Here is a 22,344-nt window from a genome sequence, read left to right as displayed (position 1 = left end):
CATTTGAAAGAATGAATTCCCCAAGTCTCTATAGTTTTTATGGACCCTGTGCATTGTTCACATGCAAACACTACATTCTCTAATAATCTTCCTATTAATCTACTGCACCTCGTATGTCCATAACTGGGTACACCATATGGAGTTCTTGCCTACACCTTTCCTACAAATTGAACAGATCCATCTACCTCAATGAAGTAGGGTCCTGTCAGTTTTTTTGCCTACTAGGTCTTTAGTCATTATTAAGTTAACCTTAAGGCCTTTAGATTTCAGGTTTTGCTTCCACACCTGGAATTTCTCATCTAGCTCTGATATGGAATCTACTTTGAGGGCAAGATCATATAGTTGTTCCCAGGGACTGCCAGTTTTGAGTTCCTCTGTGATGGCCTGGAGGACAATGATGAAAAGGAGAGAACTAAAGACTGAGCCTTGAGGAACCACTCCCTGCACACCAAATTCTTCACTGTAGTCGTGGTTAATTCTCATCTTATTGATAGCATCTTTGTACATGGATTGTATAGCTTTCACCAGCCATTCTTCTATCCCTAACCTCCTAAGTGCCCACCATACCACACAGCAAGGTACTTTATCGAAGGCCTTCTCTAGATCAACGAATGCCAAGTATAAAGGTTTATTCTTAGCTAAGTACTTCTCTTGCAGTTGCCTGACTATGAAAATAGCATCAGTAGTGCTTCTTCCCCTGACAAAGCCAAACTGCATTTCGTCTAGCCTAATTCTGCTCCTAATTAATTGGGCTATAACACTATCCATAAGTTTCATCACCTAGTCCAGGAGTTTGATGCCTCTATAATCGCTTTTATGCCAGTCCCTGGGTATTAACACCTGATTAACTATGGGGGTGATTAGCCCATACCCTACCTTACCAGATATTTTGAGCATCTCAGCTGTGATTACAGATAGACCAGGGGCTTTCCCAGTTTTTATAGTTTTAATTGCCTTATCTATCATACTGCTGTCCACTAGGATAGCTGGTCCCTCTGTATGTGACTGTGGATTTCTATGGATGAATTCAAGAATTGTGGGATTTTTCTCTAAATTATATACTGTGAAATTTAATTTAATTTTAATAAATTAAATTAAATTGAATTTTTACCTGCAAATTTGGATTTATATATATATATATATATATATATATATGGTGGTTGTCTACTCCTTAAACAGAGTTTGACCACCTCCTGCACCTACACCTTAGCCCTTTCATGGCGTCTGATGTGGCTTTTTAAACCAGACAGTGTTTTGAAAAAAAACACCCACACAGATTGCACCTCTGATTTGCACTACCAATACCTGCAAGTAAGTTCTGCTCATTGTGGATCCTAACATGTCTTTTAAGACCCCCATTGGATTTGCAAACCCTCTGGCACACACCACATTCAAACGTGTGCACAGACATATAATCAGAATAGCTGGGTGAGGTTTGTTTTCCATGGCAACCAATTTTCCCCAGAATTAGCCACAGAGCACTTCGATTAACAGTATCGAATGCTTTGCTCAAATCAACAAAGCAATGGTACAGAGCAAGATTCTGTTCAATGCACTTCTCCTGTAATTGTCTGACAGTAAAGATACAATCAGCTGTGCCCCTGGAGGAACGAAAACCACACTGAGACTCAGACACCATACTTGGAACTATAAAGGTATTTAAACGTTCTAACAAAATGCGGGCGAGCACCTTTCCAACCACAGACAAAAGGGAAATCCCACGAAAATTACCACACAGATCCTTTGGCCCCGATTTATATAAGGAGACAAGAATGGCATCAATCCAGTCTTGAGGCACTTTCTCACTTCTCCAACAGTGACAAATTAAAATATTTAAGAGTTCCATCATTTTGTCACCCCCATATTTCAAGACTTCTGCACAGATTCCATCAGATCCTGGAGACTTGTTGTTATTCAGCTTATTCATAGCTAAATAAATGTCATTTAGAGTTGGTTCAGATGCCATCTCTTCTATAACTGGAAGTTGTTCAATTTTTTCTATCGTCCTCATATTAACGGATGATGGTCTATTCAAAAGTGCAGAGAAATGTTCTACCCAACGCTTATGAATAGAAGCGGTGTCAGTCAGAAGAAAACATCCATCTTCTGTTCTCACTGGAGCTACTGAATAAGATTTTGGACCATATACCTCCCTAACATAAGAATACAAACAACTGGCATCATTTCTATCAGCTGCTTCTTGTGCCCCTTTTGCCCTATCATTCCACCATTCCTGTTTAATTTTCCTTAGAGCAGTTTGCACCCTCCTTTTCAGCTTTCTGTAAGTTTCATTTGAGTTGGGATTCAATGACTGAGAGAGCAGTGTATTGCCTAAGTTTTGTTTTTCTAAAAGTAGATCATGAATTTCTGCTGATCTATCTGAGAACCAATCTCTGGATTTATGAGATTTAAATCCCACTGACGAACTTGCAGCCTGAAATACTTTTGTTTTGAAATCTTCCCATAAATTGTTTGGGTCAAGATTAATACTTTCTATAGCGTCGTGGAATCTTTGCAAGTTGCTTGATAATTTAAAGTTTGCAACGTTTAACTTTTTGGGTATCTTAGGACCAGACTGTCGGTTTTTAGGTTTTATCGAAAAATCTATTTTGCCACGCAGTAGATGATGGTCAGTCCAGCTCTCTGCCCCTCTCATGTTCCCAAGCCTTTTTTGCCATTTACTGAATTTGTTTCAGACATTTTAAAATAAGTTACAGGTGCATTTTTAGGTTTCTGCCAACCAACCAATTGAATGATTTTACTAAGATTTGGAGTACAGGAAGTACCTGTGCAGATGAATAATTTTTAGTGGGTGTAGCTTGCACTGCACTACCCCCACTTATTAGCCCAAGAAGACTTTCACCGGTGTGACAAGAGAATTGACAAAACCAGGAATTTCCAAGGCCTCAGGTTTTTTATATATATATATATATATATATATATATATATATATATATATATATATATATATATATACACATATATACACACACACACACACACACAATATATATATATATATATATATATATATATATATCTTTTATCTGCTTCTGTCATTTGAATGTGACATATGCTGGGACACTGCTTTGAACTTTTAGTCGAATAAATTGACCCCAGCACTTACCATTATATTTTTTTCTATAAAAACCTATTCTGAGATTAAATGAGTCAACTTTCGGTACGAATGTTTACATTTGTACGTCATTTTTCCAACAAAAACAATTTCTAAAAAATTTACATGGGTTTTTACCTATGTAAATTACACACTTTTTCCACAAAAACAATAATAAACTTTAGGGTGCGTAAATTACATGAATAGATCATTTCCAGAAATTTTTTAGAAATTGTTTTTGTTGAAAAATGATGTACAAATGTAAACATTCGTACCGGAAGTTGACTCATTTAATCTCAGAATAGGATTTTACAGAAAAAAATATAATGAAGTTGACTTTTATTTATGCTGGACGGTATTAATGCCTAGCTTTTCTGTATAAATTTACTAAAACCATTAAATGGTTAGCTACTTTTTGAAGTTTGACGTTCATGCTGGTCATCACAGTCCACTGCATCTTTTGCCGATGACATCAAAATTCATCTAAGTGAATATGACTTAGCGTTCCTAAAGAAACCTTAATTTACCTTAAACGATGTTTAATGTCGTTTCACATTCATGTTGATTTATGCAGCAATCTTATGTTCACTTCATAGAACACTTGTAATTTATGTATTACCAGATCTTTTGGTATAGTAGATTTTTGCTATTCTTGTTTATGTCTCCTCACAGACATGTATATTCTAACAAATCACTTCTAAAATTTCACACCTCTCTTTTTCAATAAACACCGAGTTAAACTTGCAAAGCTGTTTATTTTATCCTTTCAATTTTTAATGTTTATTTTAGCGGATTACCAAACTATCAGTTTGGTCTCCTGGCTAAAACGGTAATGACAAATTTTAAAGTTTGCTCGACATTTTATAAGTGTGAAAGGGATTAAAATTTTAATACTATGTGCGGGTGGCACATAAAAGACACCACTTCGAGCGTGGCCGTTTTCGTGCGGGTGACACGTAAAAGCACCCACTACACTCTCTGAGTGGTTGGCGTTAGGAAGGGCATCCAGCTGTAGAAACTCTGCCAAATTAGATTGGAGCCTGGTGTTGCCATCCGGTTTCACCAGTCCTCAGTCAAATCGTCCAACTCATGCTAGCATGGAAGGCGGACGTTAAACGATGATGATGATGATGATGATGTATCAAAGGTTCCGACATGAATAGGCAGAAAATAAGAGCTTGAGACAAGTAGGCACTTTCGACCAATCAGAATTCTGTTTACATAATCAGTCTGATCAGTCACCTTCCTCTGTCGATTGAGTAAAGTGTCATCCAAGTTGTTGTTTATTGGCAATTAAACTTATTTTGCAACACTTGTGTGTATTTATCAGCTTTGTTGATAAGAATTATCAACAACTTTTCCTGTGATCGTGATTTGAGAAGACGTACAGAAGTATGCTAAAGATTGGACATAATTTCTTGTGGGCAAGAAATGTAAAAAAAGATTTATTACGAACAACATGAACACTTCATAATTTAATAACTTTCAATGTGATACCTGTTAAACAGAAGTAAGTGAAATTATACTAAATATAACTAAATTGAAAACCTTTTCCCCCTGGCCAGATCAGCAATTCTGAAAACTTTGGGGTCCGAATTTTACACGAGTAGAAGCTTTTTTTAACAATTTTTATCCAGAAAATCACCTGCGTAAATTACATGTCTTTTTATTGTATTTTTTTTTTTCAAGTCTGATACTTATTCTATCAGTCTCTTTTTGCCAAACCACTAAGTTACGGGGACATAAACAAATCAATACCAGTTGTCAAGTGGCGGAGGGGGTGGACGACAAACACAAAGCCACACACACACACACACATATATACATGACGGGCTTCTTTCAGTTTTCCTCTACCAAATCCACTCACAAGGCTTTGATTGGCCCGAGGCTATAGGAGAAGACACTTACACAAGGTGCCACGAGTGGGACTCAACCAAGAATCATGTTGTTGAGATGCAAGCTTCTTAACATACAGCCATGCCTGCATCTATATATATATATATATATATATAAAATCATTTAACATTCCCTTTTCCATGTGAGTTACATGGAATTTGTTGAGGCAGATTTTTTTTAAGGATGTTCTTCTTGTCATCAACCATGTTTCCAAGTAAGTTAATATTTCCCCATGGCCAGACAAGATTTTCATAGAAAACTGAAAATGCATGGTGGTGATGCTTGTTTACAACCCTTACATGATGCCAAAACATGGGTACACACACGCACATACATATCATTACAATCATTCAACTTTTCCATGGTAGTATGGGTCAGACACAGGTTACTGAGGCACATTATCAATAGCCAGATGCCCGTCCTGTTGCCAACCCTCACTTGTTTCCAAGTAAGATAATATTTCCCATGGCCAGACACATTTTTCATCAGAAGACTTGAAATATACAACACCACTTGTATGACAGTGGTGCTTGTTTACAACCATCACAATTTCAGCACAAGAGCACACACATACACACATGACAGGCTTCTTCCAGTTTCTGTCTACCAATTATAAGGTTTTAATCAACCAAGGTCTCTAATAGAAGACACTTGCCCAATATATATGCAGATTTAGCAATTTTCATTGCTAAACCATGAGTTGTATGGTGGCTATTAACTTATTGAAATTCCCATCGACTTCAATATGAGATGAAGTGTATAACATATAGCAGTTATTAAACTTTATCATTTATTTTTCACTTTTTGTCATCTATACAAGCTGTGACGCTTACTAACTACCTGTACCAGTCTCTTTTCGGATCATACTTCCCTAGATATGTCTGTATATATGCGCAGGCAAGTGTGAGCTTTGCTTGTTTATGTCTCCTTGTCTTGACATTATGTAATAGCTGTAAATGGTTAATACTATCATACAAGCCGTATCAGTCATTTTCAATATTTTACAAAAACATGTCAAAAACATTGGGAAATATTACTTTAGTTGGAAATAGACAAGGGTTGACAACAGGAAGGGCATCTGGTCAAAGAAAATCTGCTTCAATAAAATCTGTCTAACCTATTCAAGCATTGAAGGGTGGGCACAGTGGAACTGAAGTCCTAACCCAGTGTGGTACCAAAGTAAACTTCTTAAATACACTTATGTCTGTATATAACTACACAACCACACTTATGCCTGTGTGTGTATATATATATATATATATATATATATATACGTACATACATATATATTATTAAATACATATACTAATGTATATGCTTTATGTATTTTGCAATGGCTGCAATGGCATAGTGGAGTATAAACTCTCATGTTGCCAGAGTTAAACACCTTACAGTCATGAAGGGGCAAGGTAGCTCACCCTCAATCCCATTTGGGAGTGATGGACATCGATGTTTCACCATTTTTTGTGGTTTGTCAGCATCCCGCACCTGCTTGGGTTGAAGGCAAATCACCTAGCCAGTCCGTAAAATCATGAGGGTGTGTTACCGCCTTTCCATGACTCTAAGGTCTTTTAACACTGGCAACATGAGAGCTTTATACTCTGCTACGCCATTGCAGCCACTGGAAAATACACAAAGCATATACATTAGTATATGTATTTAATAATACTTATTACACTAGAGCTGTTTTTACTTAATATGTCAATTTTCTCTTAGGTATACTATTTCCAAGCATACTAGCTTATGATTATACAAGCCATGAGCATATAAGTCGTGGACTGCCTAAATGATTCGCCTTCAACTCCCACATGTGCATGATGCTGACAAGCCATGAAAATGGTGAAACATCGATGTCCATCACTCCCAAATGGGATTGACGGTGAGTTATCTCACCTGTCCATGACTCTAAGGTGTTTTAACACCAGTGACATGAGAGTTTTATACTCCGCTACGTCATTGCAGTCACTGGAAAATATACAAAGCATATACATTAGTATATGCATTTAATATCTTTTACATTAAAGCTGCTTTTACTTTACATATACATATACACACACACAAATATATATATACACATACACACACACACACTAGTATCCATGTGGATGGGGTTAGAACTGGCCGGTTTATACTGGCATGAGTCATAATTACAAAGTTATAATAATAAAGTCATATCAAGTAATGATATTTTGCATGCATTTAATACCTATGTTTCAGATAATTGTGCAACAAATAAATCTACTTCAGTTAAGACATAATATACATGGTTGGAGCAGTTCATGTTGCCTACTTGATGAGAGAAGAACATGGTCAGAAGGAGTAAAATATCTAAAGAGTGGGAAGTAGAAAAGAGAGAGAAGATTGGAAAGGAAAAGAGAGAAAAAAAAGGAGGAAAAGGAATTGGTAGCGTAGGTATGAGGATAAAGGAATGGTGAGGGAGATAGAACAATATGGGAAGAGAAGAGCGAGGGGCCAACTAGATATATAAGAATCTAGCCTAAAAGCCACCTGATAGGGTGGCTTTTAAGCTAGCTCCTGTGGAGGGCCCTTCATTGGGCCTTGGGCCAACAGTGATATTTCATGCATTGAGTACATATTAAATTTTATTAAACTTGACCAATATTTTTCAAGCAATGAACAATTTTCATCAAAACAATGATATAATTTGTTGACTTGGAACTTATTGCAAAGATGCATGATAAACAACATTTTTTTGTCTTCCCATTCAGGGGTCAGAACAATTTTTTTTTCTGTCTAACCTCTTTCTCTCTCTCTCTCTCTCTCTCTCTCTCTCTCTCTCTCTCTGTTGATTGTTTTCAACCATCACCAGTACCACCACCATTGCCACAACTGCCATACACGCACCATTCAGACTTCTGATGCCACCACCATCAATACTTTTGGCTTCGCCGCCTTTCCCTCCACCACCATTACCAGTCTTTCACATCGCTTACTATCACTGTAATCCCTGTCTGCCTTGGCTACCACCACCACCACCATAATCACCATCGCCTCGCCTCTATCACAACTACAGCTCATACTATTATTATCACCCCATTACCATCACAACCGTCAATCTACTACCACCATCACTATCTCTATGCTTACTATTACTCTTACCCCATCAAGAGAAAAAGTAGAAGTGTTATTGAATAGAGAGAGAAGGAGTCAAAGTGTGACACACTGACACAGAGAGATTCATTTTGGCATTTATTATTATAGATTAAATAAATGTACCAAAGAACATGACTGAATACAAAGAATGAAAGCATAATAATAATAATAATAATAATAATAATAATAATAATAAGCAGCAGCAGCTGGAAACATTAGGTGGGATTGGCTGATGAAAGGAACCCTAAAAAGAGACCGAGAGCACTATACTGGAAGTGCAGGACCAAGCTCTGACCACAAACTGTAGGGTCAACCTTAGGAATGAGCAGGTGTGTCTACTGTGCCGCTTCTACAATAGAGTGGATGAAACCAATGCCCTAGACTTGCCCAAAACCACTACAAGTTGTGGTGATATGACCAGGTAGCAAAAGAGCTCCATTGAAAACTGTGCAAAAAGTGGAAGCTAGAGGCAAGACATGATATGAGCATAAACCGCAGAGAGTGGCCGAGTCAGAGACTAGCAAAATCAGTGGGATTTCTCAATCCAAATAGGTGCTACAGCATGACAGACCAGACCTAGTGGTGGTGGACAAGGTGCACCACATATGCTATATAGTTGATGTCGCATGCCCCTTTGACCCACAAATAGTCAAGAAGGAAGTCGAAAAGATAGATAGATAGATAGATAGATAGATAGATAGATAGATAGATAGATAGATAGATAGATAGATAGATAGATAGATAGATACCACCCTCTTAAGTACAAAACAGCCTGGCTATGGAAAATAAAGAAGGTGAAAATAGTGCCAATTATTGTTGGGTCCTTGGGAACAGTATCAGAAGCCATCAAGAGGAATATAAAGGAAATTGAAATAGAGTGCTCAGTTAGAAAAGGTTTGCCTCCTTGGCACGCCTAGAATAATCAGGAAAATATTAGATAGCTGAAAGGAATGAATAGCATGGTCCCATAGGCTGCAGGTAGTAAGCCCACTTTGCATGCAAGACTCCAGGAGTTCCAACAAAACCTGTGATAAAGAGATGTTAATAATAATAATAATGATAATAATAATAATAATAATAATAATAATAATAATAATAATAATAATAATAATAATAATTCTGATACATTTATTTATTCGTTTATTTTGTTTTTACTCTTTGTATGCTGTCACATGCTCTTTTGTACACTTATTTATTTATTTAGTTGACTCTTCCTTCTGTTTCCACATAGTTGCAATCTCTCTCATTTTTGTCCTGCCTCCCTCCCTGCTATTCCATTTCCCTCCCTATAAATATTGACCCCTTCTGGACATGTCCTGTCCCTAAGTTGCTCCAGTTTAATAAAGTGTGAATACCATCAATTTGTTTATATTTTGATATGTCTTAACTGAGGAAGATTTTGTGTAAGAGATGAAATACCCTTTTTATCTATTGAACAATTATCTGAAACATACATATTAAATGCATTCAATACATAACTGCTGATTCGCCAGAAGCAACAAATTACAGAACTCAATACAAATACAGAGTATTCTTTAATACATTATAACTGAAAGGCCCTAATTTCCAGTACTCAAAGTTACCTATTTCTGATCATCAGCAAGTAAATCAAGTCTGTTTTTTGTTTTTTTTTTAAATATTCAGTTTGAATATTTTATGAAATATGAAATTAAAGTTTGAAAAAAATGCTTATCTTTGTTCTTTTGTTTGAAAGCCATTGTGAGTGATACATGCAAAAATGGCTGCTTTCATTTCTGGTTTTCATGGTAATATGCCAAACATCATACTATCATTCTAATAACTTTACTCATAAAACTGAGTTGTTTAAGTAATATTTTAATTAATGCTTTAAAAAACACTAAATATGAGGATGGTCATTTTGCATGCATCTGCAGACACATACACACTCATACATACATATACATAAACAAGAATTATGCATGCATGCATACATATACACATATGCATATATACACATACTTACACATAAACATGCAGGCAGACATTAAAACATACATCAACAAAACAAAATATTTTGAGACAGACAAATATACACACACATACATATGCACACTCTCACACACCTTAATAACAGAAGAATGTAGCATCGATTATGCACGTGGGTCACAAGCAAAGCAAATAGGATTACAATTAGCACAATATGTTTCAGTATGTCCCTGAAATTGTAATTACCTAACACATATTCATACACTATATAAGTTTATAGCACAAACACAGAAATATGTTTGTAATACATGACTATATAATGCGAGTTATTCATTAGCTTTTTTTTTCTATGCTGACACAGGTTGGATGAGTACTTATTTTTTTTAAACAATAATTTCACAGCCAGATGCTCTAACTGTCAACAATCATCCGTGCTTTTACAAGGAGGGTTTTATTTCACTACTTCAAAGCTACAAGACATTATGTTAACCACATATATAAACACAATGACACTGATTTTCATTCAAATCATTTCATGTGACACATTGAAATGACAACATTCACACACAGACATATGTACACACATGCATACTCACACAATCACACACACCAACCTTTCATAGTTCAAACTATAAAGTGGTTAATAAAATACATTGGACTTAAAAACACAAAGAAACAAAATAAGAACTGCTTGCGTGAAAAATGTAAAAAAATAAGCTTGAATACTCACAGCACCAGATTTGAGTCTTTCCAATAACTGTTTCTCTATGGCATTGTCAAGTTGGGCAGCAACCAATGCTTTCTCCTGCAAACAAATACAAATAAGGTTTTATTTTATATAACTGCTGCTGCTACCACAGACACAATCTCCATTTGATGTCTGCTTTCCATGCTTGCATGAGTTGGAAGGCTAGGGTGCTCCTAGAAAGGTTGGGGAACCTCGTAACATTTGTAAATTTTATTTTGGCTTGGTTACTCTAGTTGGATGCCTTTCCTAACATCAATCACTTTATAAAGTGTATTGAGTGCACTTTCATGGCACCAGCACTAGGTAGGTTGTCATGTCTTTGACAAGAATGATGGTGACCCCTTGATCCCACAATTAATAGAGTGTGCTGCGTACACTTTACCATGGCACCTCCACAGGTGAGAGCATGATGGCTAGCATGGACTGGATACATGGTAAGGGTGAACAATAGGTAACAATACCAACTGACTTTGAACAAAGTCTAGATAAAGCGTATGAGGTGTATATGTATCAAATGAGATCTCCTTAAGATGAATGAAACAGAATGGGTGGTAGAGATGAGAGGTGATGAGAGCATCAGTGAGAGGGTCAAATATACACAGTGGCATCCTTATGTAATACAGGAAGCACTGTACAAAGAGATGCGCTGCCATCCTTAGTCATACCAATAGCATAGCACAATGAGACTTAGGAGGGAGTAACTGACAAATGAGCAGTAAGGAGTGTAAGTGTGCAAGGTATGAGTGATAAAGGTATGAGCAACTGAGATATGGGTGGCAGTGGTGTGCTTGATAGAGGAGTGATAAATGAATGTGAGGAACATAATAGAAGTGGGAATGATAGGGGAAGAGGATAAGTGATAAGAACATTAACTGGGAGACTATCAAACATGCCCATGATATAAATATAACAGGTGAGAAAGGCATGAATATTGGGTAAACCTAACAGTATGCATATATATATATATATATATATATATATATACATATACATACACATATATATGCATAAGCATGTGCTGAAGAGTGCATAGTTGCACTTTCATGCATTTAGGATTTTACAAAAGTGGCAGATATTTGTGATATGGGACTTTATGAGTTAGGTAATGTAGTCCTAGGTATACTTATCTTTTATATCTGACTTGTTGAAGGCTCTGAATTGCTTTGAAAGGTTTAGTTAAACAGATGTAAAGAGCCCAACACCAGTTGTCAAGTGGCAATGGGCAACAAACACAAAAACACATGCATAGATATATATACACATATATGACAGGCACCTTCTAGTTTTTGTCCACCAAACTGACTCACAAGGCTTTGGTTGGACTGGGATATAGTGGAAGACACTAACCCATGGTGCCACATGATGGGACTGCATCTAAGACCATATGGTTGGGAAGCCAGTTCGCTACCACATAGCCATGCCAGTGTGGGATCGCATTGGTTGGAAATCCTTCAACAAATGCTCTGATGTAACAGTAACAACCACAATACAATTGATTTTACTCACCTCTCGTCTTTTCTCTCGACGTTCAATATTTCTCTGCAAAGGAACCAACTTTCGCCTGAAAGTGAAGGACACAAGACATTCAATTAGTTTTCAATAATTTTGACAATGGAGTTAATTGGTAATTCTTGAACAAAAATTATTACAAATTTTCAAATTACTACAGCCTCTTTTCTTATTTTCCCAGAAAACACAGATACAAACATATATACAACATACACATATTTATAAATGATGACATGTATAACTATTTCTTATATATTTATATACACAGGGCATTCAGACTAAATTTGATAATATTTTATGTCTCCTTTTTTTGAGAACAGCTTGATGTATTGGTGAACAGTCAACAGCATTGGAGAGCATAAAGATTAAAATTGTAGTTGAGAAAAGCTTTGCCAATATGGAGGACTGGAGACAATCTGAATTTTGGAAAAAAGTTACCTGTATCATGATGATTTGTGCCAGGTATCAAAATGCTGACACCATGACTACTGCTCAATACTTTGTGAACACTGTAAAAGCTGTAAGACATGACATTGATAGCTACGACAGAAACTACAGAGCCATGGCCAGCACAAATATACACAGCAGGTGTTCTGACTGTGCCTACATGCTGGAATCATCCCCACATCTTTGAACAAGGCTTTATGCTCAATTCAGACAGAAATATGAAACTACTAGAGATTGTAGTCAATCCTTGGCTGGAGAGGGTTACTGCTGGAAGACCATATGAGTAGCAGGAAGATTCGGCTCCTTGCCATACCTCCAGAAAGAGTCAGAAGTTATTGTCAGAGAGAATTTCTACAACCTCACTAGCTCCAATATCTAGCCTCCTAATTCCCCTGATAGTAATCTCATGGATTACTATGTGTGGGTTGTGGTTGAGAAAAACACCAACCACTCTACCTGCAACACCAAGGCTGAGCTGATGGCCAAGATCTTCCCAGAGACACTGAGGAATGCAAGCGCCATGTCCTACCTTGAAGCCATGGTAGAAGCTGAGGGTAGTTTCTTTGAGTAAACATTTACCTCTCAGTCATAAACTAGTTGATATTAATTGAATTTTTCTAAAAAAATACATTTATCTCTGGATGAGATATTGTTTTCTTTTCCTTTTATGCAAACTGTCAAATTTAGCTTGAATACCCAGACGTGTTGATGTACGTTGCGTACAAGAGGTAAGATGGAGAGAAACTTCAGCCAGAGTCCTCACAGGCAAAGCACATAGGTATAAACTCTTCTGGGAAGGTAATAGTGATGAAATAGGGGGTGTGAGCATGCTTCTTGCAAAGAAATGGGTGGATTAGGTCATATGGGTATGAGGGTGTGTGATAGAGTACTTAAGCTCAGGCCAGTCTTGCAGAATGGTATAGCTAAAATTATATCTACTTATGCTCCACAAGCGGGCCTACCAAATGAACAAAAGGATCACTTTTATAATATACTTCTGCAAGCTACCTCAAAGATGAGTGATAATGATCTCATCTTTGTGGCTGGAGATTTTAATGGGCATGTCGGACAGCAATCTGGTATTTTCCATTGTGTACATGGAGGACATGGAGCTGGTACCAGAAATGAAGAGGGAACTAGGCTACTTAAGTTCTGCGATGCAAATAACCTATTGATCTGCAACACCTACTTCAGGAAGCCAGCTAGCCACCTGATAACCTATCAGTCAGGTGACTCTGCTAGCCAGATCGATTTCATTCTCACCAGACAGCAGGATGCATGGTTGCTCTTAAATACAAGGACTCTCCCTGGTGAAGAATGTACCCTCCAACATAGACTAGTTATTAGTGACTTTAGACTCGAGGCCAAAAGGATGCCAAAAACCAGACCAATCTGGAAAAGACGGACTTAGAAGCTTAGGAACCCTTCACATGGTCACAGATTTAGGGATATACTTACTGAGAAATTTGATGATAAGGAGGAGCTACAGTCCTGTGACATAGAAGACAGCTAGGAATTCCTGCAAGACAGCTTGTTGAGTGCCACAGACCAAATCAGTGGCTGGTGCAAAGTCCCTTCCAGACCCAGGGTAATGTGGTGGTGGAACAATACTGTAGACAGGGTCACTAGTGCAAAGGAACAGGCTTGGAATGCCTGGAAGAGTGGGGGTAGCAGGAGAATGTTTCAGATAGCCAAAAGGGAGTCTGCTTTTCTTTCAAACATTCAATTTTGGAGAGAATTTTTTATACTAATGTTTTTTAATGCAGAACTACATTTCATCAAAAAATTCTCTCCAAAATTGAATGTTTGAAAGAAAAGTGGAGACAGTACATTTTGTATTCTAAACATAACTCAAAGAGGAGAAAAAGAAAGGGAAAAAAGAGGGGAAGAAAGCAAAAAGATTTTCAGTGATATTACTGGTACTGTCATAGGACTATCCCTACAGTCTTCAAAGTTTACATCCTATTTTTTAAAGAAATTCCAACTCAGATGTGACCAGCGTTTCCACTTCATAAGAACCAAACTAGGAAATTTAAAAACCTTTCTACTAGTTTCTCAGAAACAGTACAACACACAATAACTGTTAGCTGATCAGTTTGGCATTAAATCTACAAACACTAATACTTGGTAGTTTTTAAGTTCTGCTGCAATATGATTCATAAATTTTGCATTCAATAGAACAGAGCTTATCACTTCCAAAATTGCCAAATGCTTTCAAGTGACACATTAGAAATGGATCGAATTGTGCAATAAGATCCATAATTCTCAAAAGAATTCTCATTGTGCTTAGATCCAATTATCCCTTCAATACCAGGCCTCTCTTGGCTAGAAACATTGTCACAGCCACAACACAGTGCAATATTTCAGTCCAACAAGGCAGCAAGCTGGTAGAAACATTAGCACACTGGGTTAAATGCTTAGTCGTATTTCATCTGTCTTTATGTTCTGAGTTCAAATTCCACCAAGGTCGACTTTGCTTTTCATCCTTTCGGGGTCAATCTAATTGACTGGCCCCTCCCCAAAAATTCCAGGCCTTGTGCCTAGAGAAGAAAAGAATATTTCAGTCCAACATTTCTTGTTTTTCAGCACTTGTTTTATCAGCTTATGTAAAGCCTTGAACTGCAACTCAAAATCACTGTGGCCTTGACTTTATTCATGTTTTCATTTTTCCTATCATTAAAGCCATACTTGTTGGAAAGCCAGTCAGAGTGGCTTGACATCAAAGAACAGTAAAAGCAATAAACTGCCCTCTTTGATGGGCTGTACTGGAACTACTCTCTCAAATGCTGTTCAGTATAAAACATAGAATTTTTAAAATCATGACAATACCCATCCATTTTGCCTTCACCACATCAATATTCTGGATTCTGAAAGAACATGAACACATACTTTTCTCTGGCAGAAAACTAACTGGCTCATTTTAGGTCCTAAGATAGCACTTCGCTTGAGTTGATATGTTTCTCCTTACAGATGTGCTTAAGAGTGCAGCTAGTTTCTCAAAAGAAACATCTATTACTGATCCTTCATTAGCTTCTAAGTTCCCTTCCCCCCTTATTTTTTGAGGCAAAGAAAAATTTTGCCAGGAATTCTGCAAGATGTTGTGACTTAGCCAATACAGTAGCATTTTTTAACTTCTTTCTTTGGAAATTCTTTGATAGCCGAATATTCTATAGTATACTGTGTGAAAATATTATCTAAATAAAAGCAAAAAGTAAATAGCTTCAAAAACAAAACAAGAACTGACAACAGCTTTGTTTAATCTACCCACAGGCACATTCTTCTGCTATTCTTATGTTTGGGGCAGTTATGGAGGCCTGCAACCAAAGTAAACAGAAAAGATTCAAATGAGTAACAGCAAATTGAGGATTACAGATTAAGGATTTTGTTTCAATTAAATTACTTTTCTTCAAAATTTGTTTCACTTTCATGGGGCCATGAAAACAAAGATGCACCATAAATGCTTCAGAAAAATGATTTGTTTGAAAAGGAATTAAGTATTTCATGGACCCCTCTAAACTTCAAACTATGTAATATCTGAGGTAACAATTCTACTTTCACTTTTGTTAATAAAAATGGCATCAGTAGATGTAACAGTTCAAATCATTTTGAGAGAGAAGAAGGTATTTTGAATTGCAATTAAGATGTGTTGTTGTTAGTGGCATCATTGGGCTTATTTTTGTTTCAACATTTTTTCTGATTTTTTTTTTTCAATCCACCCATTTACGACCAGGAACTTATAGTAATAGACATCCATTGAAATAACAACTAATGTTCAACAAAGATAGCTGAAAATTGGTGGTCATAGACAAATTGAAAAAGTAAGTTGAGAAACAGCACCAGCAACAATGACAGGTACTAAATCAATACCATCAGTGAAGTTTTGTTTGTGAACATAATAGAAAAATTTGGGAGGCTGATGATAATGAAAAATACAGAACTATAAGAGGAAGAAATGATTAGGTTTAATGGAAAACAAAAATATGACCAAGTTATATTCCAAAGACAAAAGAAAAAAAGTTTTTATCTGTGCTCTGTGCAGTGATATTATGCAAAAAAGAAAACTTTATAACTAAAACAGTAACTTAAAAATTAAAATTTTGGAAGCCAAACAGTCTTGCCTTATTTCATAAATATGACTAGCATACCAAATGAGTAGAATAACTTTATGGAATGGCAATATATGTGAGTGCAGGTTTGTTTGTTTTTGAGAGAGAGAGAGAGATTTAATCGAAAAATTCATTGTTGAGTCAACAACTTCTATCTACTTTTATGCAGATAAATACATAAAAGTACTAAATATTTTTCAGAAAGCTTTCGTTTTTCTTTTTGTTGTTATTCTTTCCTCCATCCTTGAAATCCATTATTCCCCACAGACCAAAAGCTGCTTCAGGACAACTGGGTAGAAGTTATTTTAGAGTAGTTTTTTAGTGCCATTAAAGTGGAGAAAAATGTGATATTTGTTTTTAAGATTTATTAGAGATTTTTTTCTAAGAAGTAGATAGAGGAAGGCCTACTTCATGCAAACTTTCTGGAAAGAAGTGGGTCCCCAGGGTAATTGCCTTACTATAAATCAAGCTATGTTTATTTCTTGTGAGAATGAGTTAAAAGCATATAGGTCATTCCAAAATGTTTAATATTGTTCTACATTTACTCTTTCCTTCCAAGAAATTACTTGTACAATTGAAAAATGCAGCATATACCTCAAAAAGATGGTTTTCCAATACTCATTTTCAATACAGTTTAAATGGTGTGAGTTATAGTGAAGAATTTTCCGAACAGTGTTTCCTTGTGTTGATTACATCATTTTCTCATACACTCAGGTTGGTCCCACTTTACATGCAATGTTTCAATAGTATATTGCTGCTCAGCTTTCGGAAATATGAGATTCTGACTTCCTTATTCTTCTAACCATTCAAAGTTTCCAGCACTGTAACTTTTTTCCTATTATTCTAGCATCACTATTGTCACATGTTAACAGCAGTTCTTATATAACTTATATTCATCAGTTTGTTCACTCATTGCTATCTCTTTTATACTCTTCCACAGTTTGTCTGTGCATCTCAGTTGTTTCTTTCATCAAATTGAGTGATTTTCATGCTTTACTTATAGTAGGTAGGTTTTACTTTGGCTAAAGAGTTCCTCTTGTTAAAGAATTTCAAACACAACATCTATAATTTCTGTCTGTAATTTTCATATTGAAAGTGAATGGTGTTAGGAAGGACATCCAGCTATAAAAACCAAGCCAAATCAGACTGGAACTTAGTGCAGCTCTCTAGCTTGCCAGCTCTGGTCAAACTGTTCAACCCATGTATGCATGTGTGTCACCACTACTTGACAACCAGTGTTGGTGTTTTTATGTTGTTTCTGTTAACTTGTTTGCCTTTCTCCTACACACCTTGAATGCTGCCTTTTGCCTGCACAGTATGACACATCACCAAGGCAACCAAAATCAAAAAGATCATCAAAATACACCAAAGGCACCAATTAATGTATGAAATTTACATAAGAAGTGTGGTTCCACAAGGCAATGAGCCATGAAACATGGAATGTGAAAGATTTGTGTCGGTTGGAGATATAAATATAATCTAGTGAATATGTCATATAATATTAACCTTCATGAAACATGGAATACAAGTGAGAAGAGAGAGTAGCTGAATATAAAGTGTATCAGAAAATGTATAAAAGATTACTATGCTGAGTGATTAAAAAAATGCAGTCTTGACTGTGGAAGGAATAGATATCGCTCCCTTACCACACACACACACACACACACACACACACACACACACACTTACCTGTTACGCAAAACAAGTTTTCTCATTCTGGCCAAATACTGCCTAATTCTTATCAATCTCAAGCGACACTTCCGACGATAATACCTAAAATGAAACAATGATAAAAAAAAAAGTGAAGTTGTGGGGGAGAGTAATAATTTTTAAAAAATGAAATATCAAGATTAATAACATTTATATTTACATCATGACATGGGTTGGATAATTCTAATATACAGAAGTAACCTCTTTATCTTGTAAGATACTAGTCCTTATTGGATTATGAGCAGCTGATGTCATTCAGAGTCCAGCTCCATGTTTTCATATACATCCCTTCTAAGACAATTACTGTAGTGAATGTTTTTCCACATTTGAGTGTACACCAACACATCCTAAGTAATAATATGTCTTTTTTTTTCTTTTATATACATACCTGTAATGTATGTCACACTTCAAAGGAAGAGGTAAAAAGAGAGAAAATAAATCTTAAGCATAGGAAGTATAGTTGAAGTGAGAGGTAAAGCAGTAAAGAGGAGGGACAGACACGGAGTGAGAGTGAGGAGATTCATAGCACTGACAGGTAAGACAAATATAACATGTTATTAAATACAGGAGGATGGGTGAGAGGCAAGGAGATATAGAGGAGGGAGAGGGGAGGGAAAGGGAAGAGAGAGAGGGTGAGAGAGAGTTAGAGAGATAGATTGAGTGAAGGAAGGGAGTGGATACAGAATAACAGTGAAAGAGAATGAAACCATTCTCATATCATCATGGAGAAAATGCTGGAAAATTTTCCCTTTTGACGATATGATAAAGCAGTTGAAAATATGGAAACTGCAAAAAGAAATGTTGCCTATCTATCTATCTACCTACCTACTGGCCCAGGGGTTATTATAGCAAGTGTAGTGTCTACTCAGCTATTTAGCTTTAAACTTATATCAAAGGGGCATATTTCAGCATTGTCAACATTTGATCATGTGATTAGGGTTGGACTAAATCTGTTGCAAAGACTAGATGGGCTTAACTAGCCAATCAGTGTTTGAGCAACAGTTTTTATCCCAACACAGAAAAATTCTCTTCCTGCCTACCAACCATTGTATAAGAAATGCTTCGTCACGTCACGTTACAGAGCAGAGAGAAAGGATAGAGACGAGATCACAAGTCAAGCAGATGACTGCTCGTGAACTACGCTGCCCAGCACACTGAACCAAGTCATGAATTAGCAAACTAGTTGCTTATCAATATGTAAGACACTTTCCAGCCAAGTTTGTCACTTTTGTTTATTTATTTCATCTTTTTATACCATGCTGTCTGCACAGGACACTTTCATTTGTTTACATGTAACACTCAATTTCGACTAATACTCTCTGCACCCTTATTATAGACACAACTTGCCTGTTAGACCCAGGTTGGTCATGGAATAAACAGAGAGAATTGCCTGTCTCTTGCAACGCGCCAGCATACCATACTGTGTCATTCTTGCTCATCTCAGCAAATGTACACAGTGACAGCACCAGACACATTTCACTTCTACAGCACCAGACACATTTCACTTCTACACCACTTTCAAAGCATTTCACACTGCATGCACACCTGCCAGAAAAATTCAACCACAAACCATGGATTGAGAATGCACTCACTCAAGCTGCTTTAGTCACAGATTGCACATGTATACGCACTCACACTGCAAAAGAACATTAAAAAGTGGACAAGAACTTCTGTAGTATGCATGAAGTATAAAGTGCAACATCATATTAGGGCACCCGTTGGTACTTTTTCCATACCTGATGCCCAATTTAAACATATTCACATTGACATCGTTGGCCCTTTTCCACCAGTCAAGGAGTACTCATATCTGTTGACCTGTATCAATCATTTTTCTTGATGGCTTGGAGCTATTCCTATCAAAGATATTTCTTCACTCACAATCACGATGGCTCTTATAGCCAGTTGAATTTAAGAGCACATCTTACCATCACTACAGACCACAACTGACAATTTGAATCAAGCCCTTTCACTAACATTTCAAATTTATTTGGTGCATGGTGGATTCCTACTACTGCTTACCAACCCATGTCTAACAAGATGATCGAGTGCTTTCACCAACAATTGAAGGCAGCATTTTGATTCAGTTTGTTTGTTCTCATCAATTTTAATGCATTTTGTATATACAAATTTTGTTCTTTGAACACATTATGTAATTTTTGAAGAGTTGTTTTCACTTCAACTTTGTAAATCAGTTGAAATTATACACTTTTTTGTTGTGTATTTTTTCTTCCTTTGTACATTTTTTTCTTACTATGGTTTTCCATTTGCTACATTTTTTCCTTTTTGAATTTTTGTACATTTTTCTGTGAAAAATATACTGGCCCAGGGGTTATTGTAGCAAGCATATTGTCTACTCAGCTATTTAGCTTTAAAGTTATATCAAATGTACATATTTCAGCATTGTCAACATTTCATCATGTGATTAGGATTGGACTAAATTTGTTGCAAAGATAGGATGGTGTTAACTAGCCAATTGGTGTTTGAGCAAGTTTTTATCCCAATGCAGAAAAATTCTGTTCCTGTCTACCAACCATTACATAAGAAATGCTCCCACACACTACAGAGCAGAGAGAGGAGATGGAGATGAAATCACAAGTCAAGTAGACATCTTCCTGTGAATTACACTGCCCAGAACACAGAACTACACTGCCCAGAACACAGAACTACACTGCCCAGCACACAGAACCAAGCTATGAATTACCAAACCAGTTACTTATCATTTGCCATGTATTTTTTTAATGATTGCAATAAAGAACAGTCACATTAAATTTACCTGGTTCTTCTTATCATTAATTAATCTACAATCACTCCAGACACACAGACTAGACCTGTTAACATATAACCAGCATGCAACTACTTCAAGACAAACCAGCCACAGTTAATTTAACCAAAACTCAGAACCAACATAAAAGACAATTACAATGAATACAGAGATTAGTACAACTGCATATTTATTATATCTGCAGTCAATTATACAGCAGATTTGGTTTAAATGGTAACATCAGGGGGAATATTGTATTTTTATACTGGAGCATGCTAGACGAATTTCAAGGTGAAACCAGCAAATCATTTAGCTTCATTTAAAGATAGAGAGATGTATAGCACAAGCTTAAGTGTGTTTATCTGATCCTTTAAGGATAGAAACATTAACTTTAATACTGAATAGAAAATAATAGGCATAGCAAAACCATAGTAATTGAGGGGAAAAGATGCAATTTATGCGTAGAAGAAATATTCCATATTTTTATGTCTAAACACCAGTTACTTAATAGTGGGCAAGAACAGCCTTAAGGTGTCTGCACCTTTACAGGGCATTCAAATACTTCCATAGAAAGGATTTTTAATTAAGTAAGCACCACATAAAATAAGAGGTGCCTGAGTTTGCATGGTAAATATAAGATCTAGTTTGCATAATCAGTATTCTCCATATGTAAAAACTACATATTTGAAAATTCTTGCAACACGTATAGAACAATGAAACTACATGTAAATCAAATTTGGTTTATTGGTCTCACAAATAACTCCTACATATCTCATATATTTAAATTATATCTGAATTAGTGACCAGTAACTGCATGCACTATCTCAAGTTCACTAATTCTTAATCAATCGAAGGTTAGTGGGGTTTTTTTGTTTGTTTGTTTTTAAATACTTTGACCTAATTAACGGTCTGGTATTCTTGATTTGAAATTCTAACCTAAGGTCAGTATAGAGTCAACCTCACAGCAGTTTTTATAGCCATATTTGGTTTC

The 22,344-nt window shown here is 36.3% G+C and overlaps 1 protein-coding gene across 2 annotated transcripts in view; it reads right to left on the bottom strand.

Annotated features, from left to right (window-relative positions):
* The window catches only part of LOC106874548 (protein MAK16 homolog), a 167,316-nt gene that overhangs the window by 55,008 nt on the left and 89,964 nt on the right, over positions 1-22,344 (bottom strand). For both annotated transcript variants that reach the window (XM_089362571.1, XM_089362572.1), the window contains 3 exons: positions 18,572-18,655; positions 12,327-12,381; positions 10,803-10,877 (listed from right to left, as the gene is read on the bottom strand). In XM_089362571.1, the coding sequence (XP_089218697.1) occupies positions 10,803-10,877; positions 12,327-12,381; positions 18,572-18,655 (214 nt within the window). The remainder of the gene's footprint in view (positions 1-10,802; positions 10,878-12,326; positions 12,382-18,571; positions 18,656-22,344) is intronic.

Source organism: Octopus bimaculoides, chromosome 14 (genome assembly GCF_046866305.1).
Source record: "Octopus bimaculoides isolate indiv1 chromosome 14, ASM4686630v1, whole genome shotgun sequence".
NCBI lineage: Eukaryota > Metazoa > Mollusca > Cephalopoda > Octopoda > Octopodidae > Octopus > Octopus bimaculoides.
The sequence above is the reverse complement of the archived record's forward strand: the minus strand, read 5'-3'. Positions and strand labels throughout refer to the sequence as shown.